The sequence below is a fragment of the Delphinus delphis genome, chromosome 14 (genome assembly GCF_949987515.2).
Source record: "Delphinus delphis chromosome 14, mDelDel1.2, whole genome shotgun sequence".
NCBI lineage: Eukaryota > Metazoa > Chordata > Mammalia > Artiodactyla > Delphinidae > Delphinus > Delphinus delphis.
In genome coordinates this window covers 50,768,810-50,792,552 of record NC_082696.1, presented here as the reverse complement: position 1 = coordinate 50,792,552, position 23,743 = coordinate 50,768,810, and the positions used below count along the sequence as shown (strand labels likewise).

Below are 23,743 nucleotides of genomic sequence, written 5' to 3'. Positions count from 1 at the left end.
CTCCTAGAGTAATGGAAATAAAAACAAAAATAAACAAATGGGACCTAATGAAACTTAAAAGCTTTTGCAAAGCAAACGACAAACAAGACAAAAAGACAACCCTCAGAATGGGAGAAAATATTTGCAAATGAATCAACGGACAAAGGATTAATCTCCAAAATATATAAACAGCTCATGCAGCTCAATATTAAAAAACAAACAACCCAATCAAAAAATGTGCAGGGGCTTCCCTGGTAGCACAGTGGTTGAGAGTCCGCCTGCTGATGCAGGGGACACGGGTTCGTGCCCCGGTCCGGGAAGATCCCACATGCCGCGGAGCGGCTAGGCCCGTGAGCCATGGTCGCTAAGCCTGCGCATCCGGAGCCTGTGCTCCACAACAGGAGAGGCCACAACAGTGAGAGGCCCGCGTACCGCCAAAAAAAAAGGGCAGAAGACCTAAACAGACATTTCTCCAAAGAAAACATACAGATGGCCAAGAAGCACATTAAAACATGCTCAACATCATTAGAGAAATGCAAATCAAAACTACAGTGAGGTATTACCTCACACCAGTAAGAATGGGCATTATCAGAAAATCTACAAACAACAAATGCTGGAGAGGGTGTTGAGAAAAGGGAACCCTCTTGTACTCTTGGTGGGAGTGTAAATTAATACAGCCACTATGGAGAACAGTATGGAGGTTCCTTAAAAAATTAAAAATAGAATCACCATATGACCCAGCAATCCCACCACTGGGCATATACCCAGAGAAAACCATAATTCAAAAAGACACATCCACCCCAATGTTCATTGCAGCACTATTTACAATAGCCACATGGAAGCAACCTAAATGCCCATCGACAGATGAATGGATAAAGAAGATGTGGTACATATATACAATGGAATATTACTCAGCCATAAAAAGGAACGAAATTGGGTCATTTTTGAGACGTGGATGGATCTAGAGAGTGTCATACAGAGTGAAGTAAGTCAGAAAGAGAAAAACAAATATCGTATATTAACGCATATATGTGGAAACTAGAATAATGGTACAGATGAACTGGTTTGCAGGACAGAAATAGAGACACAGATGTAGAGAACAAACGTATGGACACCAAGTGCGGGAAAGTGGCGGCGGGGGGTGCTGGTGGTGGTGGGATGAACTGGGAGATCGGGATTCACATATATACACTAATATGTATAAAACAGATAACTAATAAGAACCTGCTGTATAAAAAAATAAAATTCAAAAAAAAGGAGGTAATAAAATTCTCAACAATAATCAATAATTAATCTCTGTATAACACTTTACAATTTAAGAATGATACCCACACGACCTTGTAATTATAATGTTTTATAGGGAATTAACAAATCATCAGAGGAAGAATTAATGTATTTTTCAACTGTGTGTGTGTGAAAAACTAATGTGAAAACTATAAAAATTAATTTAAAATTTCAAAACAGCTAACAGAACCTGCAAAATTACATTTGCAAATCTACAACAGTTTTGACTTTGAGAATGTATAACTTAGAGTGAGAGAATATAAAAGCCTTAACACATAACTCTTAAAGCATAAAACTACAGACTACTTACTGCCATTGTTTGCCTTGTCAATTTAACCAACACTGTAACTAAGGATCCTACTGTGATGTTGTTGCTATCTTCATCATCCAATACTATAAAAGAAAAACAAATAAATAAAAATCAAGTTCTATGTCAAGGCAAACAGCAAAACAACTTATTCAAATCAATCTGGTATTTCAGTATTTCAAACATACAGAGTTTTAAACCTACTAAATAAAAAATAATTTATTGACTATGTACTCTGTAAAAAGCTCTCTAGTAGATGCCTTCAACAATGTACCCATTTAATCCTTAAATCAGCTCTATGAAGCATTATTATTATTTCTTTAAAGAAGATACTGAGGTTCAGAAATAAAGTAAAATGCCCAAGGTCACAAAATGGCTATATCGACACTGCCAAGTTTCAAACCCAAGCCTTTCAAAACAGAGTATGTTAGGACTACAACAGCTTTCTCTCACAGTGATATAAAAATAGGATTCTGTCACTCTATTAAATTGTGCAAACTTTATACTCACAAGATCTTACCTATATGAACAAATGCGTGCCTGTAAGAATAAAATAATTAAAACTAGTATTCTGAGCAACAGTAAAGATATTTTAAGGCAAGAACTTGAAAATATTGTTTATATTAAAAAACACTTTAAAAACATTTTTTGCAATTGTTTAATTTTTTAAAACCACATTTGCCACACACAACCCCAAAAGTCTAACAATAAAATAAACTTAACTACAAGCCCTTTAAAAACAGAAACCATTCCTAACACATCCTTGTATTCTTGGTCCCACAAGAATGTTTTCACAATGGCAACTTAGCAAATGTCAAAGCTCAGAACAATGTCACAATGAAGGAATGGAGCAGAATAATCTCTAATTCTGTCACCATACTAAGATACTATATTTGGCTCTAAAATGGGAACTCACAGGACAATTATGTAGGTAGAAAAATAATCTCTATTTTTTTTCACTCCAAGCAGACAAAGACAGAAGTAAGTCAAGAAAAACACATGAAATGTGGCACAGAGCATGGTGATTCTCAAGATTTAATTAATATAAACAAATTAGGTTTTTTAAAAATTAATTTTAGGACTAAGCAGGTATCTTATACTAACAATAGATATATTTCAAATATCCTTCACTACATCTAGAAATCTCTTTCATTCTTTGAAAAGTTAAGATCTTCTTGAAAGCTGAACTACAGAACAGAAGCATCCTCAAACCTAAGCCCATTAGGAGGATAATAAAAGTAGGGTTCTCAAAACTAATAAGTATACAACATCTTCCATCACAGCAAATCTGACAGGTAAACTACAGTTCTGCAAAGTCTAATTAAAAGTTATTAAATGAAGTGTTTTGAGGGCCTTGAGCCAAATAAACAAAAGCCAATCTATCAAAAGGGAAGCAATGGGAAACCTCCCACTTACCCTGTGATTTTATGTCCATGGTCACATATGGGAAACTCCCAAGGACAGCCATAACCTCTTCATACTTTTCATCTTCAAGGAAGTGCAATAGATTGTGACGATCTGATTCTTTTAAACTCACCAAATCCTGGATAGTCTTAATTTTGTACTAAATTTAAAAAGAGAGAGAAAGAAAATAAATCCCGAAGTCATATAACTTTACATAAAAGGAAAATTATTAGCATGTTTACCAAAACAAAATCCAAAAACTTTTAGAAAAATGTTAAGATTATATCCATTTCAAAGCAGAAAATACAACTTCACTGTATTTCATGGCCTTTTTCTCCAAGGAAATTTAAGAATTTTTCTTTTTTTTTTAAGAATTTTTTTTATTACAAAGTTAATACACAGCTACTTTTTTTAATTAGAAAAAAATAAAGTTAGAGGAAAAAAATAATAACATTCATATAAACTCTTGACCCAAGCAAGAATGACTGTCATTTGATTTGTTCAGTTTGCAGACCTTTATTTTTAATTTTAATGATAAAAACCTTTAAGAGTATGAATTTATGTCCAAGTAATAGCTGCATGCACCCTTAAGTTTTACTATGCAGTACTCTCATTTTTGTTATTTTCTAAATACAGCTATCCGTTATTGCAGTAAAACCCAGCCTGGCTAAATGGATACTCAGGAGAGGGTTTTTTAATTTCTGAGTATTCGGTGCCAGTTATTAATTTTTACTTTCACCGATAGGGATTAGCTCATGAGGCATGTGAAATACCTGCTTTTGAATTCTGAAGTTTACAATTATGACTTAAAATGTGATCAAATTTATAAGAGTAACACACTTCCTCGAAAGGAGAGAACTCTGATGCAAATTTCTAATATGTATTTATTAGTTCTGCCTTAACACTATCAAATCCAATGTCTATCTTCTGCCTACTTTGTCTAATATCAATACATACAAAGTAATGTTTAAAATCTACCAAACTTACAATTTCATTCCACTTTTTCTTGTATTTCCTCAAGTTTTCATTTATATTACATTTCTGAAATATCTTAAGATTCATTATCATAATCTATATACAGATTGTATTTTCTAAATAAGAATTATCTGTATTTGATCTACTTATTTTTTGAATGCTTGATTTTTTTTGTTCAGACGCAACCAATAAACTATTGCCCAACCTTTAAGCCACGAATGAAATAAATGGAAAGTATACAGTGCATTTTTACTTAGTACGCTTATTTTTGGCAACATAAAGAAAAAAGAAAGTGTTGACTGCTAAAATGCACTGACCCCCAAAGTAAACCACTACAGTAGTAAAATATTATAAAACAGCTACCTAATCAAGAAAGTATTAACAGAATCACTTGAGGGATGTTTTAGAATGTTTAAAACATTATAAATCTAAGAAGTTCACAGTAACCATTTCTAGAAAAATTTTCATTCATGTTACCTTTAAGTGACAGGACAAACTGCTTAAAACTAATTTTAAAGTAGCAAATTACCTTTTTATGATTAGAAACCCTTCTAAGATTGTCTTCTTCAATGTGAGGGAGCTGCAGAAGGGGAGACTTAAACTGCTGAAGGCCTTGCACAGCCATCTGGGAAAGCTTCATGCAGTTTTCCAGGGATGCCAAAGTTGGAGCACGAAACTCCCTTTCTTAGAAAGAATAGAAGAAAAGCAAAAACAGGTCTGGACTTTTTATATGTTCAGGAGTACACAATTCATCACAAAAACAAATTCATGTGAACATCCTTAACACCTCAAATTTTACGATCACAGTGTTGAATTTCCTTTAAAAGTTACTGGGTAAGACACAGAAAATACACAAACTTGGTCAAATGCACATACTGATGTCATGCCAAAAACTGACATCATCCATAACAACAAAACACAACCAGTATCTCTTTTTTAAGGGTCTCTCTTTCCATTACTGACCATAAATAAACTCCCTCGTTCTTTTTTCCATTATGTAAAAAACACTACACGTCAGATGAATCATCATCACATCACTTAAAGAATTACTTCAAACTCATTGTTAACCTAATTCTAAAACTACTCAGAGGAAGGAAAAGGGTATTTTAAATCTCTGCAAACAATAAATAACAATAAAACAATGAAAAATTAAATTCAAAGAACATAAGTCACCATACTTTACATAATAAAAAATACAGGAAAGAAATAAGGAAAACCATGAACAAAACTGGGAAAACTGATTCACCTTACAGACAGAATTATACTAAGCACCCAAAAATCTTAAAACTATGAAGTGTAATCTGTATGTGCTTGCAAGAAAAAGTACAACATAATTATGCTTCCCCCTCACCTTCACGGCTCCGGGCCATTATTATTAGTTGGCAGATTACATTAACCATTTCTTGAAGTAGGGCAGGGCATTTTTTCAGCATAAATTGCTGATCTGCAAAACAATAAAACACCTGAAACAAATCATTCTTCTTTTATGATTAAAACACCTTTATCACCTGTAGTCCAAGACGAATGCTAAATTTAAGCTGTCACACACATTTTTCACATGACCTCAGAATATTACAATAGTTTCTCCTCGGCAGCACTATGTCAAAAATCAATCAGAAAACCCTACCTCAAATTAGATGTTTCAAAGGCAAACTTTTAATATTATGGTCTTGGGCTTTATAAATTACTCCCTACCTTTTTTTTTGGAAATAGCCTTAATCTTAAATTTAATCATAATCTTACTGATTTAAGAACTTCAAAATTCTTCTTCCTGTGTACCTAAATTCCTATAATTATGGGTAAGTCCAAAGACTAAGACTGAGAATAAATGTGAACCAAATGGAGAGAGGAGGATAGGAGGAGGAGGAGGGAGACAGACACTTTCATTTATACTGCATATAATAGTTAACCATTAAGATCATCCATTGGGGTTGGTACTCAACCTAAAAAAAAATCTGTTCCCTGATTCTAAGATAATTGGTAAAAATGGAGATGGTTTCATATCTGTACAGAACATTAGGAACAGAATTACTAGTTAACTTGCAACTTCAATAAACAATGCCTAAATAGAGCTCCTTGATTCCATCATAAGCAGCCTATCCTATCATTAATCACTGAGCATCAACTGACCTTGTTTTCAAAGGCATTTGATTGCATTATTGGCTTAAAGTGGTGGGGGGAGGGTTGGTTCATTCAGAAAGAAAATTCCCTAAGGATAATAACTTTCTTTTAGAACTTCCAATTGAAATAATGCAAGTGAAAAGAGATGACACTCAAATTCATGACATCCCTGGAAACACCACTGTCCCAATCCACTGCTTTTCTTTTAAGTAGAATAGATGGCTTCAAGTACTTCTGAAGCTTTAAATAAAGATTAAACAGACACTTCATTGGTAACTACTGCTGGAGTATGATGGTGGTACTGGTGGCAGTGACTGAGACATCTGTTGTGAAAATCCATTTTTTCCTTGCCCCAAAAGGCTTACAAAATCCTTTTTTAAAAGCCATCAGGAATTATTGTATAATCTGCAACTGACTTAACATTTTTCATAGAGAGTATTCTCTCACCTTGAAATACAACATTTTAACATTTGCCAAAACATCTGACTTACTAATACCTTCAAAGAATTTGTGAATTATGTACATAGCATATAGATTTGTTTTTAAAAGGTCCTTGAGTAATTATCTGATTGAGCAAAAAAGAACAGTGACAAAAAAACACTGCACCACGAGGTCTAATTAAATCCACCTCTTCTGTACCACTAAAACCCTACAGATATTAGAATCACAAATACCTTCTTCAAGGGTCTCAGGAATTTTCATTCTAGCAAGATGAGACAGTAAAAGAACTCTGGCCTTCAGGCTATATGGGCAGGTAAGTGGCGGCTCATTCTTCTTTAAATTAATGCTGCCAATTTCTCTGATTAGCTAGAGTAAATAAAATAATTATTTAAAAATGTATACTTAAAAAAGCATTAACCTTATATACTTAAATGTTTATCAAGGAATTTGGGAGACAGGCCTAACCTGAGGTATTAGAATATTATCTGTTGGTCTGCTTGTGGCATCCTTGTTATACTGAGGATCAAATTCAGAGGCTCCAGCCAAGACCATGATAAGACCTAAGAAAACAAAAGAAATATGAAGAAAAATAAATTTGGTCACCCATTAATCCACCTCCCATGATACTTGATTAATCCTAGAGCGAGGCAGTTTTCCAATCACACACAATGCTAAAATCATCTGAACTCCACTATCAATAAGCATTAATCTCTCTCATAACAAAAGCAACATCTCACTTTTTAAAATGTGTGCAATATTACCTATCACAAGTAAATAGAAATACACATCAAATTAAGGGCCCAGAAGCAACTAGGTGCATTAAAATCACTACAAATAGCATCTGTTTCTAGACCTAAGCATGTGTTCCACAGAAATTTATAGTAGGAAGTATTCTATGTGATGTTACTAACTGCTTTGTAAAAAAAAAAGGGGGGGGGGCGGGGACTCCATGGCTAAATAAAGCTGAGAAATAAGAGTTAAAAAGAGTTTCAGGGGCTTCCCTGGTGGCGCAGTGGTTGAGAGTCCGCCTGCTGATGCAGGGGACATGGGTTCGTGCCCCGGTCCGGGAAGATCCCACATGCCGCGGAGCGGCTGGGCCCGCAAGCCATGGCCGCTGAGCCTGCGTGTCCGGAGCCTGTGCTCCGCAACGGGAGAGGCCACAACAGTGAGAGGCCCACGTACCGCAAAAAAAAAAGAGTTTCAGGTTTCTTCACTTCATGACTCCTCAGAGCCTTGAGTAAACTACAATATATTGTAATTTGCAGAAATTTTTATTATGGAACTCTGGAGGGTTTTGTAGGAATAGTGTTCCTTGAAATACACATGATGTGAGGTCACATATATTAGCGTTACCCTCGTTGGCCTATACAAGTTCTTCAATGACTGGCACTATTGTCATCAATCTTACCTTACAGCAGAAAATACATGCAACATCCTCACAAAAAGCAGGACGGTAAAGAGGTTAAGTGCGTAGCTGAATGACCTAGAACAATATTCTTCACCTCTCTGTGGGCCTTGGTTTCTTCATATGTGCCTGACACACAGTCAGCATAGTAATGTGTGTGAGCTAGTACTATTACTACCCTCAAATGTCTGAATGAAAACAACAGCTATATAAATGGTGCCAATGCTAAAACCAAGGATATATAAGCAAACCCACCAGCTAAACAAAGCTTTATGTATGTACTGGTTTAGGGCTTGGGAACCACATTACCTGAGTTCCATCCTAGCTCTGTCACTTACTGTGTATCCTTGGGCTCAGTTTCTTCATCTATAAAACGTGCTTAAAAACAGCACTTATTTATGGGGGCATACAAAGATTAAATGAGTCAATACATGCATAGTGGCTAGCAATGCCTGGCAATGACAAATACTCAAGAAATCCTAGCTGGTATTATTACAAAATTAGCCCACAAGAAGTTTTACCATAAAATTTCTGGAGGGAAAAAAATATGTATTGATATATACATATAGCTGAGTAAAATGGGAATAACAGAACTACAGATTAAGACATATGATAAAGGGTGTTAGCATTTTCCTCCAGCTTTAGCTATAATGAACTGAATATCCCTAAAACTATTAAATGGAATTTCTCCAGTTGAATATATATCAACTCTACATAAACGACTCAGAAAATAATCTAGTATCACAGTTACTTAAATTTACTTACGTTTCATATCCATATTTCGGGTTTTATAAACAAAGTATGTATAAATCTGTGTTGTGCGTATTAGAATCTGGTCTCCACTATAGCGTATTGAGCGATACCACCAAGAGCCCTAAAACACAAAATTAAACCAGAAATAAAGCATAAAAACCATGATAAATGTTAATTTTGATGCAGAATGGTCAAATTTTCTAAATGTTCATAAACCAATAAAAAGACCTGCTCTTTAGAACAAATGCCTTTGTTACATATTTCAAATGATTTATTTGGTAAATATTTATGCTGCCTGAGGCCTAAACACCAACCTACCTCATTACATATATATGATTAAAACATTTAAGTTTCAGCTAGAAATTGTTTAAAGACAAAATAGGAATGAAACAACCCACTGCTATAAGCAACAAGCTGGTTCCTCACACATAGCATGTCTTCAATAAATATTTGACAAATAAGCGAAGAGGCAATTTTATAGTTGATATACTACTTTCATTCACATTATTCCACACAAGTGGATTCTCACACAACAATCCTATGAAGAAGGCAAGACAGGTTAATTGTTAGCCTCACTATGGGACCCATAGGAACTGTAAGATCAGTAAGAATACCACCAGTTATAAGAGTAATAAACAATAAAATCATAAACTTTATGGTACCTCAATATTGAGGTGCTATGCAACTGTTTTTAAAAATGAGGTCATTCTACATGTTGTACCCCTATATGAAGCAAAAAAAGTCACAGAACAATACATATAGTAAGATCACATTTAAAAAAAAATGTGCACATGTATATATACATAATGCATAGAAAAATATCTGAAAAGGAAGCAAACTTAGCAGTGATTATCTCTGACAGAGAAATGGAGTTGGGGGAGGTGGTAACGGAAGATTTTCATTTTAAATTCTAAATACATCTGTACTATCTCATCTGTGTGTAATTTTTGCATCAGGAGGAGATTCACTTTAACATACTAAAGAGATGTCACCTTTAGAAGACCTTTAAAGTATAACTGAATATAAGATTCTTAAAATTCAAGGATTAATGGATTATATTCTAATACAAATTACAATCTTATAAGGAGACTCCAAAGCATGCACCGATTCCCTTCCCTAAAAAATGTTAATAAAAAGAGCTGGAACTTACCACAACAACTGGAAGGATAACCATGAATGCCAATCCATATACAAGTAAAACCTTGAATTGAAAAGGAAAGAAAAAGTTATGGCCTTCACCAGGTAAATGATGACAACATCCATGAACACTTATTTTGAGGCTTACATGGGGGAGGCACTATTAAAAGCACTCCTCATGCAGTACTTCATTTAATCCTTATTTTCAAACTCTAAGAGGAAGGTACCATTATTATTTTCCTTTTGCAGATAGGGAACCTTCAGCATATATAGTCATCCCTTGGTATCCATGGGGAACTGGTTTTAAGGCCCCAAGGATACCAAAATTCAGGGATGCTCAAGTCCTTTATATAAAATGGTGATAAAAGAGTAGGGCCTCTTTACCCACGGACGCAAAACATGCCGAAAGGGAGGGCCAACTTCAGCTGACCCTTGAACAATGTGGGGCTTGGCTCCCCGACCTCCTTGCAGTGGAAAATCCAACTCTAACTTCAGAGTTGGCCCCCCATTACCTGTGGCTCTGCATCCGCAGATTCAACCAACCATGGATTGTGCAGTACTGTAGTCCGTATTTATCAAAAAAATCCACGTATTAAGTGGACCCACACAGTTCAAGCCCCGGTTGTCCAAGGGTCAACTGTATTATATATCCACACCTTGGCAAGTAGTTAGTGCCTTCCAAATAAATGGTAGAAGCTGGTTTCTTTGCCTAAATATCAAACAGAACACATAATGTTCTGTTTGCAAGTAATTTCTATCTATTGGTCTTAGATTTCTGTCCTACTGCTTGATCCCAAATCTGGTAGCTAACTATCTTTTCTCTTCGCTAGTATTCCCTGAATAACCCCAAGCATAATAAACATGCTTATATACAGCAACTATATACCCTGGAAAATAACATGTAAATAAACAGCCATAAAATAACACTAAATAGCCATTTTCAAAACAAAACATGGATTTTTTTATTGCTTCAAAGATAGCTCCTAGATAAGTATTTTCAAGAAAGGAGAAGTAGGGAATTCCTGAACAATAGGCTAGGATAATTCCTGATGTTTTAGGAGTTGCAGCCTCTATATTACAGACTGAAGTCTGATATCCCACTGTCTCCTGAAGTGCCACATATAATATATATCATTATGTTAGCACACATTAAAATTAATTTAGCCTCGGTAAATGTGGAATAAAAGATAACTTAAATTTTGAGCGCTACGTAAGATAAATGTAGATACCATAAAAAAACAGTGGTTCCCTAAACCAAGAGTAGGACCCAATCTGAAACCACCTCCACAAGAAATCGCCACAACTGTAAGGAATTCCTTAAACAGTGTGGCGGGGGGCGGGGGGGGGGGGGGGGGGGACGGACCCTATACTAGAACACACTGCCCCAAACCAACAACCTAATAATAGGAACCGATTCTTTTCTCCATTATGCAAAAACAGTTTTCACAATACACAGTTAAATTGAAAACAGCACACCAGTATTTTCTTTGTAAAGCTCTCTATATATTACCAAGATATATCGAACACATTATAGTGTCTTATTTAAATGTACTCACCAAAATTGAATTTTTCTGGTCAACTATCCAAGCTGGCAGGGCAATTCCAAAGCTTGTGGCTAAAATAGGAAGAATATTTTTGAGGAGTCTCCATTTCCAGTTTTATTTCTTTATATCCCCAAATTCTGTCTCCCCCAGCCCCTCCAAAAAAGCTTTAAGATTATCTTATTATGTGTTTCCATTACACAAAAGTTGATGGACATGGTTTATATTTGAAACTTTAAATTTTTCCAGAAGAAAAAAAAATTCTATGTGAATTCCTTCTTCCCAGAACACTTAAATTATTTTATATGTCCTGAGTTTATGTAAACACTATGAATATATGAGAAAATGTTTAGTCAGTAAAGAAAAACAGATTTTATTCATCCAATTTTTATCAACTACTAACTGGAAATGAAGAATAATGACAGTGACTACTTTCCTCATCAAATCAATCAAAGTTCTATCTTTCAAACCAATCTCTAGAAAGAAAACTAAAGTAAAAATTAAAGGGAACTCAATTTACATATTTGTTTAACTCCTTGTGGTTGTAATTTTCCTATTCACAAACTAAGAAAATCAAAACATTCTTTTCAATCTAGTTTAACATTTTTATAATATACACATATCATAACCCCAGTATTTTTTAATCATCATTTACCACACCTTGAGGCCCATCTGGATTTCCAAACTCTTCCCAATTTTTCCGGGACTCTTCATCAGTTAAACTAGCATAAAAGGAACAAAGGTGCAAAATTAGAAAGCCACATCTGAAAAATAAGTACTCATATACACAAACTCCATTAACTAACCAACTCACTTCCTAAAGATAATTTCAGAGAATCAAGAAAAGAACTCTCTGAAATCAGAAAAAAAGGGGGAAAGGAAAATAAGAAATTCAGCATTAACAGAAAATGCTGACTATTGAGCCCAGATACAAATTCCTAGTTGGCCCATGGGTTCTCAGGTTTAGCCAGTTCAAGCCAGAAGATGCAACTTTAAAGGCTACTACATTTTCTAAGGAGGCAGGGAGGACTATACGTTACTTTTAAAAATCTTATACACTCAGATATTTCCCAAAATTTCTTCAATGTTCATGTTTTTACTTTAATAATGATACATATCTATTTTTTAAATATAAACTTAATACATGATTAATAATAATCCCTCCAAAACTGGTACCACATTCTCAAAGAAAAAAATAATAACACCTATAAAATTCCACTGCTTTGGAAAAGGTCATTTGCATTGTGCTAAGATCACAATTTTCTCCTAAGCCAACTTCCAGCAAGACTAAGAAAATACCTGCTAAAGCAACAGCTTCTTAACCCAAGCAATATGAAAGTGACAGTGATTTTTTAAACACCTAACATGAATATAACCCCTGACCTGGGCAATGGCTCAAGGCACAGGGTGAGAGTAGTTTTATTCCAGGTCCCAGTATAGATGTTAAAAAAAAAAAAAACATTAAAAGAAATTTTCAATTCCTTCAAAAACTTTACAATGCTGTTAAGGAGACAAGGCAGACACATACACACAAAATGACCAATAACATAATAAGGAAGGTATTCTTGCAGACTAATTGGCAAAAGATTATGTTTATGTCCAAATCTAATTTTAGCCATATTTCTATTTCCCAGAACATATGCACTTAAGATACAATGAATTTTCTATTCAACAAAGCTCCAATTGAGAGAGCGAATGCAGAAGAATCTTCATAAAATTGCAAAATTTTTCAATGATTTGAAAATATTTTTAAACTTACCAATTTGGTCATTTATGAAAACAAGAGCCTTGATGTCTTTAGTCCTTATTCAACTATAACTCCACTTACACTGTTTGACCTAAGGCCGCAGTAAAATACAGGAGCCAATGAAAGGCATTATTAGAGAGACTGCAAGTTAATAAGGAGTGGTGCTAAGATTCCTTTCTGCTAAGGGAGGGATGTTTTTCAAAAACTTTTGCCTTTGTTTCCCTGTACAATTGTCCACCCCACCCAGAGCTTTAGCTATTGTTTCTTTCAATTTTCTGTCTCCTAATCAGTGTCTTTTCCCCAAAATAATTATCTCTGTCCCCTCCTGACTTTCTAATGATGGCAGCACCATAAACTGTTCTGTTCTCTATACAATGCCCTTACGTTTTGCAAAATAAAGCACAGCTCTCATCGGAGAAGCACTTGATTTTTCAACCTGCATACACACCTGATTAAAATTCCATTAACTCATTCATTAAACCATCTGTACAACTGTTGTGTAACCATCCTGTATACTCAAAGGAATTATCCATTTTTTAAAAAGTCAGTGTAAGAAAGCAACTGATTTTGGGCTACTTATTAGTGCTTCAGTATCCATTCCTAAGACTTAAGGTACTTAAAAGCTATGTGATTTCAGTATAATTTATATATAACAAGCTTAAACAACACCAATGGTGCTAACATAATTTTTTTTAATTCAATGAGTATAAAGCTTCCTAAACATGATTATACCCCTTGACTTTGGGGGTGGGAGGTTATATCATAGATCCTATTAGGAATCTAATGAAACCTATGCCCCTCCTGCCCTGGAAAAAAACGCACATTTACAAACACACATAAATTCTGTATACAGTTTCAGGGACCTCAGTTTATAAATCCTAACCCAGAGAATGTTTTCACTAAATTATATGCGAAGGGTCTGAGTTGGCTATGTAGAGCTAAGTTACATATTCATATGTAAGAACACATGAAAACATACTTTTTAAAAATCAAAATATCTTTAAGGATATAAATCATGCTGCCCACTTGTTACAAAGTAGTTTAAACATAGATTTTACACCCAAAAGCAAAATCCCAACTATATCCAGAAGAATGAATCAGATATCAATAGTTGGTCTAACTCCTCAAAAATAGCCATACCTCCTTTCCTTTAAGTTACAATCTGGTCTGAAGAAATAGGAATGACCCAGCTTGTTTATTATAATGAGTGAATAAGGGAAGAGAAACCAGCCTGAATAACCAAGGCAAATTCTGAAAAACCTTGTAGATCATGCAGTTTTTTATAACTGCATTCTACACGTTGCTTGAATTACATAACTTAGGCTGGTAGAGTTATACATACATAAGATAGCAGCTTCAATCACTCAGAACCTATATTCAGTAAAATGCACCCTTTTAACTAATCTAATTATACTTGTACAAGTTACAATAACTCAAAGTTCTGGGTCCCATAATCATTTTACTTCTTCACTTGTCTGATAGACCATCAACTATTTAAGACATTTTACATACAAAACATTCTACATCTTGAACATGTAACTGAGTTAAAACCAAAGGCCATATATTATTCTTCTGTACTTCTTAGAATAGTGACCATACATCATAGAGTCAGATTTCCAGTAACCTGAGAACAAAATCATGAACTTGAAAGTGTTACAATACCTGAAAACTCAGGGGGGAAAAAAAAATAACTGTACCAAAAGCACTAAAATTAAAACTACTAATTATTTTGGGGAAAAGAATCTGATTAGGAGACAGAAAGTTGAAAGAAACAATAGCTAAAGCTCTGGGGCGGGTGGACAATTGTACAGGGAAACCAAGGCTATCTGACTTCCTCTGGAAATCTTCAGTTCTTCTTAAATTACCTGAAGACAGCAACTAAGGCACTGCAATACTTGTGCAACAAGGGTAAATGCTTAAAGGAGACACTGAAAAAAGGGGAAAAGGAGACACCAACTGAAAGACAGCAATCTGGAGGACATCTGCTGCGTAGAAAAGAAAATGTAGTATACACTTCAGAAGCTCCTGAAAGTATTGCTTTATTACAGAATCATATTCACATAGATAACAAGCAATCCACAAAGGGGGGCAGGCTAGGCAGAGAGGAGACACGGTCAATATACTTTTATTACGCACAAAAATGCGTAAGATGATATTTCCCAAACTTTTGTCATTCACATTCCACTTTCACAGCCTGCTATTATATCTGCATATCCTATTATTTACTTATATTTTTTAAGTTAGCTTACAAAATTATATACATCACCGAGTCCTCAAAAACAGATAACATCTTGTCTGTATTTTACTCTTTAATTCAACATAAGAGCTGTGTGGGATATATCTATGATTCCTGAAGAGTCCAGCTAACTTTTTAACTCTTGTAATATTAATACTCAAGGGATTACTTCAAATTTTATATACCCTATCCTGTTTCCCCAAAATTAAACTCATCTTTAGTTTATAGTAAATGAGACAAGCTATAAGCCAAAATAAAAGAAATAGATCTAGCCTAACAAAAAGCCTAGAAATGAAAACAAGGTGCAAGTATATCTCTTCTAATCAGGATGCTTTGAAAATAGCTCAATTAACACATCACTTATTACTTAATTTAACCAACTTACATGGCAAAAGCACTACTGTAAGTTATTTAAAATTAAGGTTTGGCTAAATTAACACTTCAGGGTTCCCAGGTAGTTCCATAAATGATAGACTCAACATATGAGGCGCTTAATAAAAGTGTATGACAACTATTTTATTACTACTTTATTCAAATAGAAAACTATCTTTACCACTCTTAAAAATGTGTAACGGGTCCTATAATACTTACGCTGCATAAGCTTTTGCTATCCTCATGAACATAACTTCATCACCTCCTTTATCTGGATGATACTTAAGTGACAGCAAACGATACTGTTTCTTAATTTCTGCTACTGTCGCCCCCTAAAAGAAAAGGCTTTGTTTTAGTAAAAATAAGCACAATGCTGTAAAAACATAATCCATCCCACTTTGAACTTAAAATATTGAACTACTCAATATTTTCAGAAACAGAAAATGAAGTTTTCATCCTATATATACCTTGTCCTATAAATTTCACCCACATATTTTTAAAATAAAAATATTTTGTCCAAGGTATTTTATTTTATTGAGCACCTAGTATGTGCCACGCAGTACCCTAGGCACCGACAATTTTAGACTGATACTATATAATGCCATTTAAAGAAAATAAAATGATAGTGACATTTAAATACCAAAGAATGATCACAGTAAATTAAGTCTGGCTGAAAAAAAACTCAAATCAAAGGTTAACTTCCTTTCTAAGAAAAAAATCTGAAGAATTTCTGGTTTCACCTGCTTGTCAATATTTTAATGTTAAGTAAATACTTAATAAGTTTACCTTAGTTGTTTCCTAATTAGATTCAATTTCTATGAATAAATTTTTCACATTGATTTTTTATGGCATTAAATTGCCCCCAAACCTTTTAATCTTAAAAAATCCCTCTCGATAACCATGATCATCACAATAAGAAAACTCAGATGATATGCAAACTTTTCTTCTACAAAGCAGAAAACTACAAGATTAACACACTCCTTACTGTGTATCATATGAGTCTCTGGATCAAGCCATCTACTGAGGAGAGACTAGAAGTAAAAAAAAAAGTAGTATGGCAGAAAAAATGGAAAGGGCACTAGATTCACCTTTGTTACTAAGAAGTTATGGGACCCCAGACAAAACACAAATTTTCCAGGCCTCATTTTCTCCATGAGAAAAAAAGGGTAGATGATCGCTAGCATTCATTTCAGTTCTAACTTTCCACTGATTAACTTAAAAGACCAATTTTCTACTGCGACCCATCACTCAAGTTCAATCAAGAAAGTCAGCTAACAGGTACACTCAAGATTAACCTGAATTTCTATGACAAAGACACCAACACACTGCCTTAGTGTCAACTAACACAGGGTCCCATCCAACTAACATAAATAGACCTCCTGCTTCTAACTTTGCATTAAACCAACCTTAGAAATGTCTTTTAAAAATATACTAACTTCTCATCTCATCTTCAGATATTTTTACATTTTAGCAATTACAAACCAACTCTTAATAGGATGGCAATCAACATCTGTGGCTTAAAAAATATATGCTGGGGCTTCCCTGGTGGCGCAGTGGTTGAGAGTCCGCCTGCCGATGCAGGGGACACGGGTTCGTGCCCCGGTCCGGGAGGATCCCACATGCCGCGGAGCGGCTGGGCCCGTGAGCCACGGCCACTGAGCCTGCGCGTCCGGAGCCTGTGCTCCGCAACGGGAGAGGCCACAACAATGAGAGGCCCGCGTACCACAAAGAAAAAACAACCAAAAAAAACATACATGCATTAGAATAATAATGGATTAGGTATCTTTTTTAACTGACCAGAGTCTGATTTCTTTAGGCACAGCTCAATTTCTTTTAGGCTGTGGGCCCAGAGTATTTTCAAGGGACTATATAAAATACTACTTACGGGATCCAAATTTAATACTTCATAAGGATTGTATTCTTGATATTCTCGGTCTGTTTTGGAAACTTTGTATGTAAGGAATAATAACAATGCCCATCCTGCAAGCAGAACTATTTTCCTGTTTAGAAAAAAGATAAGTGAAGTATAAATAAATACAACTATATGGTTTTCCTTTAAGATTCTAAAGATACTATGGCAAGGCATAAAACGATCTTAAGTAGTCTCATGTCACTGTGCTATTGACTCAAATTCTATAACCACTGGATTGTAAGACACAATAAGGACTGCATCTTTTTTCACCTTTGAATTCTCTAGAACCTAGCAGTGCCTGGCATATAATATTCTCTCAGTTACTATTTGCAGAATTTTAAGTAAGAAGTTAATGTACTCATTAACTTATTGGACCCATTCCATTAGATCAAAATATATTAATACTTAGTATTCAGTTAACCATTTAATGTAAAAAAGAATTGCTCTTGACCTTGTAATTACACTTTTAGTAAGATAAACTATGAAAAATAATGGGTCAATTGTGCAAAGATGAATAAGTAGCCTTGTTTATAACAGTAAAAATTTGGAAACAACCTTAAATGTCCATTTATAAGGAACAAATTAAATAAACCATTTATAGGAGACTAATTAAATAAACCAAGATATAGCCACACAATAGAACATTTTTAGCTAACAGATATAGAAAGACGTGCATAACAGGTTAAAAAAAGATATAAAAGAACATATAGTTTGAAAAAAAACTAATTTCTTTTCTCCTCAATATGTTCTATTTAGTAAAAATATTTAAAAGATTGATATTATCAGTGTTGGAGAGGCTAAGGTAAAAAGGAACTCTCATACATTCTACACTCTAAAGGAATATCTGGCAATAAGGTTATCAAAAGCCCTAAAGAAGTATATACCTTTTTAACTATCATCTATTCCACTTCAAGAAATTTAGAAGGAAATAAACTAAAATTAAGTTTATAAAGTATAAAAGGGTGGTTACAGGTATAATTCATAGCTGAAAACATACACACATAAATGTCCATCAATACAGTACTGAAAAGATAAATAACAGTACATCCATAGAGAGATACTATCTAGACACTAAAAATATTTGCTGTGGAAGATTATCTACCTTGTACTGTTAAATTAGAAAAACAGCTTTCAAAGCTGTATGTATAATATAATCCTATTCTTTGTAAATAAAAGTTTATTATAAGTAAAAATATAGAAGGTAAATCATCTTTTTTTTTAACATCTTTATTGGAGTATAATTGCTTTACAATGGTGTGTTAGTTTCTGCTTTATAACAAAGTGAATCAGTTATACATATACATATGTTCCCATACCTCTTCCCTCTTGCGTCTCCCTCCCTCCCACCCTCCCTATCCCACCCCTCTAGGTGGTCACAAAGCACCGAGCTGGAGCTGATCTCCCTGTGCTATGTGGCTGCTTCCCACTAGCTATCTATTTTACATTTGGTAGTGTATATATGTCCATGCCACTCTCTCGCTTTGTCACAGCTTACCCTTCCCCCTCCCCATATCCTCAAGTCCATTCTCTAGTAGGTCTGTGTCTTTATTCCTGTCTTACCCCTAGGTTCTTCGTGACATTTTTTTTTCTTAAATTCCATATATATGTGTTAGCATACGGTATTTGTCTTTCTCTTTCTGACTTACTTCACTCTGTATGACAGACTCTAGGTCCATCCACATCCACCTCATTACAAATAGCTCAATTTCGTTTCTTTTTATGGCTGAGTAATATTCCATTGTATATATGTGCCACATCTTCTTTATCCATTCATCCCATGATGGACACTTAGGTTGTTTCCGTCTCCGGGCTATTGTAAATAGAGCCGCAATGAACATTTTGGTACATGACTCTTTTTGAATTATGGTTTTCTCAGGGTGTATGCCCAGTAGTGGGATTGCTGGGTCATATGGTAGTTATTTGTAGTTTTTTAAGGAACCTCCATACTGTTCTCCATAGTGGCTGCACCAATTCACATTGCCACCAGCAGTGCAAGAGTGTTCCCTTTTCTCCACACGCTCTCCAGCATTTGTTTCTAGATTTTTTGACGATGGCCATTCTGACTGGTGTGAGATGATATCTCGTTGTAGTTTTGATTTGCATTTCTCTAATGATTAATGATGTTGAGCATTCTTACATGTGTTTGTTGGCAGTCTGTATATCTTCTTTGGAGAAATGTCTATTTAGGTCTTCTGCCCATTTTTGGATTGGGTTGTTTTTTTGTTATTGAGCTGCATGAGCTGCTTATAAATTTTGGAGATTAATCCTTTGTCAGTTGCTTCATTTGCAAATATTTTCTCTCATTCTGAGGGTTGTCTTTTGGTCTTGTTTATGGTTTCCTTTGCTGTGCAAAAGCTTTGCAGTTTCATTAGGTCCCATTTGTTTATTTTTGTTTTTATTTCCATTTCTCTAGGAGGTGGGTCAAAAAGGATCTTGCTGTGATTTATGTCATAGAGTGTTCTGCCTATGTTTTCCTCTAACAGTTTGATAGTTTCTGGCCTTACATTTAGGTCTTTAATCCATTTTGAGCTTATTTTTGTGTATGGTGTTAGGGAGTTATCTAATAAGGTAAATCATCTTAATGGTGGTTACCTTTAATGATGAGATTGAATAATTTTTTTATACCTTTTGTATCACAATTTGTTACATTAGGTAGGAACTGTTAAACAAAGACATAAATGAATCATAGGAGACCTAATCAAACAAAACTGAAGTGACCTATTTTCAAATACAGAAAGAAAACATTCCGTGTGTTTAAGCTCTCTTGATAGGAACCTAGCTTAAATGTGTTTATTTGGAGTTTCCAGGATCCATTTCCAACCTACCTCCTTACTTTTATCACCCTAGTATTTCAAACAAAATAAATCCCCATATCCCACAGTCCCCTAAGCTTTTCCCACCATTATGCTTTTGCTCTCTTGGGTCTTTCAACCTAGAATTCCCATTCCCCATTGCTGCGTATCCAAACTATATTCATCCTTCAAGACTCAACTCAAATTATGTATCCTCCAAGAAGCAATCCTTAACCCTTGTTAAGATGATCAATGGGGAGATCATGGTTACAGTCACAAAGAAGCACAAACCATGACCTTCCTCCTCTGGCTAGTTGCAAACTCCCTGAGCACATGGACAGGATCCTATTCAGTTCTGACTAACCTCAGAGTAACAAACAGAGATGGCACTCAGATGCAAATTTCTTTCTATCTGACCAAATTAATGCTCTAAACCTTATTAAGGGCATAATACTACAAGCTGCTTTCCATACTATCTGTATGCCCAAAGACGAAAAGGGAGGCCTACCTGGAATACTCCCACTTTTACCTGGCTATCTAGGGAGAGGTAGCTAAGAACATAGGCTCTGGAGCAAAAACTACCTGAAGTCAAATCCCAACTTTACCACTTATTAACTTAGAGATCTTGGCAAGCTGCTTAGCCTTTTACAATTCAACTTCCAACTTTTAGGGTGGGTCTGAGAATTAAATAAGATTAGGTATGTAAAGCCCCTAAAAGGTGCCTCACAGATAGTAAATAACCAATTTATGGTAGCTATTTGCTGTTATTAGTAACTCTAACCCAAGTCTCAGCTTTCAACTAGGACCTCACTTACAAGGAAATCTTCTCTATCTCATGCCAGTTAAGAGCCCGCCCTCTGTTCTTTCATGGCACACCCTCCCCGCCCCTTACAACCCTTACTAAACTCTATTATCATCACTTGTTTACTTGTTAGTATTTGTTACTCAGGTATATCAGCGCCTAGTATAATACCTGACACATACACAGCACACAATAACTACTTATTTTATGAATAATGAAAATAATTTAAAACAGTAACTTTTGACTCAAACCCAAAGTTTGCTAATACCCTCAATATGCTAAAGAACACTTGAAAATATATTTTATTTCCACACAAACTTAGTAACTCCACATTTTGTTTTGTGAACTTCCCCAAAAGGCTACAAAGCTCAAAAAACAATGATAAAAGTAAAATTGAAAACCACTAAAGTAAAATTTTAAAGCAAACAAGGGTAGAAGAGAAAGGGAACAAAACACCTAGAACACACTACACCCTGTGTTAGATGCTCTTCATGTAGCATCTAGCTCTCTGAGCCAAAGAATAAAGGGAAGAGAGAAGAGGTTAATGACAGAATCCCCAGGCTGATGAAAACTACCACAACCAATAAAACCACGCTCTAATTTCCTGAGAGCCATACCAAAGGTAGAAACATAACAGATTACATCATACTCTGTGCCCAATTTTTTAAAAACATGTTTGGTTTCTCTTAAAAGACAAACATTTTCCCTACATACGGCTTCAGTAATTAAGTTGAGGTCTTGTGTTTTTTCTTTTAAGCAACTTCCAGAAATTAGAGTATTACACAATGACTACTTAATTTTGAAAGAATGCTTCAAGGTTAAGTAGCAAAAAGGTTTTGATGGTTCCTGACCTTATCTAAAATTTTACCAGTATTATTTAATTCTTCCTTATTTAAACATGCATTAATCTGTACTTCTATTTAAGTAAATCTCTTTACTAATTATTAAAGAGAACATCACAAAGTTGGGTTTTTTTCTTGAAAACTGAGGTTCAGATACCCACAATGTGTTGACCAAGGCCCAAAACAGAAGAGACTGGAAAGCCAAAAATATCTGCCTGCTGCCTCATAAAAGTTTAATTTAAAACGAGAAGCAAGGACTTCCCTGGTGGCGCAGTGGTTAAGAATCCACCTGCCAATGCACAGCACATGGGTTCGAGCCCTGGTCCGGGAAGATCCACATGCCACGGAGCAACTAAGCCCATGCGCCACAACCACTGAGCCTGTGCTCTAGAGCCCGCGACCCACAACTACTGTGCCCACGGGCCACAACTACTAAAGCCCGCGTGCCTAGAGCCCATGCTCCGCAACAAGAGAAGCCACTGAATGAGAAGCCCACGCACCGCAACGACGAGTAGCCCACGCACCACAACGACAAGTAGCCCCTGCTTGCCGCAACTAGAGAAAAGCCCGCGTGAGCAATGATGACCTAATGCAGCCAAAATAAATAAATTAAAAAAACAAAACAAAAAATGAGAATAGCAAGGAATACATAGTGAACATGAAACTACTCTTGTAAACACTAATTTTGCCTTTTAGTTTCACACCATTGAAGAACTCTTAACACCAAAGCTAAGATTTCCCTCCCTCTACAAAAGAACTAATCCAGGCACATATGTTGAAAACTATCATCATCATTTAAACCAATTTTTCTTTTTTTTTTTTTTTTTTTTTTTTGCGGTACGCGGGCCTCTCACTATTGTGGCCTCTTCCCGTTGCGGAGCACAGGCTCCAGACGCGCAGGCTCAGCGGCCATGGCTCACGGGCCCAGCCACTCCACGGTATGTGGGATCTTCCCGGACCGGGGCACGAACCCGTGTCCCCTGCATCGGCAGGCGGACTCTCAACCACTGCGCCACCAAGGAAGCCCTAAACCAATTTTTAAAAATAACTGGATCCACTTTTACTAATATCCTCTGCTAGGTCTTGCCCTCCTATCTACTGGATAAATATATGTAGGTAATTCACAGGATATAGTCCTCCAATAATGGCAGCTCTTTCACTTCCCCTCAGTTTCATCTGTTACCTGTAAATTGATGACTTAGGGTGAAGGTCCAAAGCCCAGGCTAACCAGCATACCCGACAGCCTCAAAAAATCAAAGACACCTACTCTAATTAGACATGCTAATAGCCTGTTTAAGCAGATGGCCCTGCAAAAATAAAGGGTAACTAGGTTCCTACTCCACCACCTCTTGCTGCAGGAACTTGGTCAAGTTACCTCATCTTCTTAGTCTCAGTTTCCTCATCTGAGAAAAAGCAAAAATATCTACCTTAAAGTTAACATAAAACTAATGAGATAAAATATAAAATCCTAGCACAGCCCCTGGCACACAGTATGTGCTCAAAAACTTCAATCACCATGAAATACAAACTTGACCCTGTCACCTCCATGCTTTCGATAACCTTTTAAAGATTCCTCCATAGTCTTTAAGACAAAATTCAAATCCTGACACAAGATATACAAGATCTTCCTTCAAGATTTGACTTCTCTTTCTCCCCTCCTCCCCCAAGTCAGAAGTACACTCTCTCTCTTTTG

The 23,743-nt window shown here is 35.5% G+C and overlaps 1 protein-coding gene across 2 annotated transcripts in view; it reads right to left on the bottom strand.

Moving 5' to 3' along the window:
- The window catches only part of SEC63 (SEC63 homolog, protein translocation regulator), a 67,135-nt gene that overhangs the window by 21,939 nt on the left and 21,453 nt on the right, over positions 1-23,743 (bottom strand). For both annotated transcript variants that reach the window (XM_060030139.1, XM_060030140.1), the window contains exons 3-14: positions 17,588-17,702; positions 15,922-16,034; positions 12,008-12,069; positions 11,363-11,421; positions 9,820-9,870; positions 8,682-8,790; positions 6,977-7,071; positions 6,745-6,877; positions 5,301-5,393; positions 4,479-4,633; positions 2,987-3,134; positions 1,574-1,656 (exon numbers count right to left, since the gene is read on the bottom strand). In XM_060030139.1, coding sequence (XP_059886122.1) covers positions 1,574-1,656; positions 2,987-3,134; positions 4,479-4,633; positions 5,301-5,393; positions 6,745-6,877; positions 6,977-7,071; positions 8,682-8,790; positions 9,820-9,870; positions 11,363-11,421; positions 12,008-12,069; positions 15,922-16,034; positions 17,588-17,702 — 1,216 coding nt within the window. The remainder of the gene's footprint in view (positions 1-1,573; positions 1,657-2,986; positions 3,135-4,478; positions 4,634-5,300; positions 5,394-6,744; positions 6,878-6,976; positions 7,072-8,681; positions 8,791-9,819; positions 9,871-11,362; positions 11,422-12,007; positions 12,070-15,921; positions 16,035-17,587; positions 17,703-23,743) is intronic.